At 28.3% G+C, this 2850-nt stretch overlaps 2 protein-coding genes across 2 annotated transcripts in view; one reads left to right on the forward strand and one right to left on the reverse strand.

Moving 5' to 3' along the window:
• Positions 1-465, reverse strand: part of LOC104698869 — a 3928-nt gene extending 3463 nt beyond the window's left edge. The window contains exon 1 of the mRNA XM_010414259.2: positions 60-465. The gene's annotated coding sequence lies outside the window, so the exon portion shown is untranslated. The remainder of the gene's footprint in view (positions 1-59) is intronic.
• The window catches only part of LOC104698877 (GDSL esterase/lipase At4g10955-like), a 2069-nt gene continuing 1288 nt past the window's right edge, over positions 2070-2850 (forward strand). Inside the window, exons 1-2 of the mRNA XM_010414267.2 lie at positions 2070-2253; positions 2560-2650. Coding sequence (XP_010412569.1) covers positions 2589-2650 — 62 coding nt within the window. The 5' untranslated portion in view covers positions 2070-2253; positions 2560-2588. The remainder of the gene's footprint in view (positions 2254-2559; positions 2651-2850) is intronic.

The raw sequence follows: 2850 nt of genomic DNA on the forward strand, positions 1-2850 counted from the left end.
AAAAAAAAAAAAAAAAAAAAAAAAAAAGAAAAAACAGAGAATAAAGCTAGCGATCTTACTGATAAATTGGGGAAGTTTACAAAAAAGCAAAGCCTTCAAAATAGATCTTTCAAGTTCTTTCCTCCAACTACTTTGAACAGATCAAATCAAGAAAGAAAGAAAAAAAGAAAGCAAGATTTGGAATCAAGAAGAGCTTTAAATGACTACAGTAACTTAGGGTTTATGGGTTTCAGTGAAAGTTATTTTCAGGGTTATCGGGCGATTCAAGCATCGCCGGAAAACAGCTCGAGATTTCGCCGTCGATCGGCGATCGAGAAATTTTTTTTTCGAGAAAAATGAAAGATAAAATAAAAATTGGGTTTTTTTTTTTTGGTATTAAGTAAAATATATTTTTCAGTGAAAGTAAACGGTGCTAATTTGTTAATAGTACTCTCTCAGGAGGCTCTGATCTATGCTATCGTGCACTGTAATGAGAAGTGCGCATATTTTTTATTTTTTTCTCTTTAATAAAAAAAATAATTATTGAAAATGTTTTAATGTGATAATTTAAGATTTTTAAATCTATGATGCAAGTTGCATTTATCCCTTTTGTTATCTTTAAATATTTGGAACTTTTTTAAAACAACCACAGCCAGTTATTTACATGGATCTAGATTTTAGTCTAAAATTCATTTTAATGATTAAACTTTTATGAATAATATAATTATGGGTTATCAAACAATAGTTCTATTAAGGCATAGAAAGAGTCAACTTAAAACAAAACAGTAATATAGTATAAAATTAATGTTCAACTCATCTATTACAAATTCATGAAGATTCATTGTAGAATTTAAAATAGAATATTTTCTTTTTTAACCTTTTATATTTTATGTTTTCTCAGCGTATACATAACAACATTGTGTTTTAAATACTACAAATTGCATCTTATAACAATTTATTTACAGTCAAATTCAATTCGATTTTAATTTTTAAATGATTAGTTCAGCAATTTTGATTAATTTTGGATATTATTAGCATTTAAAATTTGACCTAATAATACAATTTTATGTCAAACTGCCTCTATTAAACTTTTTAATCTTTACACGCAACTCAAATGAGTAAATCTTGCATAAATTGATCTAACATTCCGCATAACAACAACATTATGCAACATTATGCTTCATATTGTCTCTGAGGCTCTCACAAATAACATACGAAATATGAGCATAACGTTACATATCTGTCTAAAGCCATCATTGTGAATTAGATCACTAGTATACTATATTTGTACCACTATAGTTCACTGTAATTGTGCAGAGTTTTTCAATATCTAGTTCTTTTAAGTATGCAATAAGCTAACTACAGCAGTAGCTCTTGTATGATCATTGATATAATTAAATTAAAGATTTTTTTTTTTATTTGCCAATTCACATGTTCTAGTTAGCAGTTAGTCAGTTACAAATGTATGTAAAAGAGATTCACAATGTTGGACAACATCTTTAGAGAAACATTTTGTTGCAACATTGCAGCTAGAAGTCTAGATCCTTATACGTATAACATATACACTACATTATAACATACATAATCTATATGTGAACTCCTCATTTCAACAAATATATAGTACAACACATTCAGAACAATAATTTTTTCAATGATATTCAAAAACATTTGTATCATACTTTATACTCTTGAGTTTACCATTATTATCATCCGCCATGACCAACAGCAGGCTACATATAAACGTCATATCATATTTTGACATCACTGTCATAAATTTATAACTCTGTAATTTTTTTAATAAAAAAGACAATTGTAGTCATGTCTTTAACTAAATTACTAACAAGAGAAAACAATTGATTAATAACGAAAATTAAAATGAATGGGTTAACTTATTAAATATGAGAATTTATTCATCTACAAAAACAGTTCAAGTTATATGTTCTTTTTCCTACATAAAGTTGTGCTTTGGTTTTGACCAAAAAAAAAAAAAAAAAAAAAGNAAAAAAAAAAAAAAAAAAAAAGGTTGTGCTTTGGTTTTGTATAAAACAGCTAAGCGTTTACCGACAAAACACAAACAAAATGCGCTTGTCATAAGTTCGAATGTTCGATTAAACACAAGACGGCACCGTTTCTCAAGTTCTTATAAACATTATCATTCTTTATCATTCTCTCGGTTGCTGCTTCTCAAGGCGAAAAAGAAAACGATCACGAAGAAATTTTTTGCAGAGACATTGTAGCCGAAAGAACATTTTTGTTGCTTCAACTCCACTTTAGGTATCATCAATCTCTAAAATCTCAATTTCCCAATGCATTTTTTTTCGTTGAATCGGTTCTATCTTCATTCGATTTGGGGGAAACTAAAGAAGATCTCTTTATGAGTTTGTTCAGATGATCCAATACTTTTGACTTTTTTGTTTTGGCCAAATTATTTGCATGATTTCATTTTTTATGAGGAGTTTGGATTTGGGAACGATCATCACTGATTTGCCTAGAGAAAATATATATCCAAAATTCAAATTCAGATTCAAAAATTGAAACTTTCAAATTCAATGTTGGGTTATTGAACTTGTGGCATTGCAGTTGGTGAAAGGAGCTTAATCGAAGATTCAATGGCTTCTGATAGAGAAGAGTTTAACTTGTGTGGACCTTCACATCTCACAACTGTTGATTGGTATGTTTTGACTGTTCTTAACCATTTGGTTCTTGATTTGATCTTTAAAATGTAACTTTTGTTTTCGTTTTTGATCCTTGAAATTGTCGATTATAGATAACTTTTGTGGTTATAGCATTTGAATTTCTTGTAACAAACCTATGGTTAGACTTATCAAATGTGTTTCTTGAAATTTGTCTTTTTTTTTTTTTTTTTTTTTT

The sequence above is a fragment of the Camelina sativa genome, chromosome 1 (assembly GCF_000633955.1).
Source record: "Camelina sativa cultivar DH55 chromosome 1, Cs, whole genome shotgun sequence".
Taxonomy (NCBI): domain Eukaryota; kingdom Viridiplantae; phylum Streptophyta; class Magnoliopsida; order Brassicales; family Brassicaceae; genus Camelina; species Camelina sativa.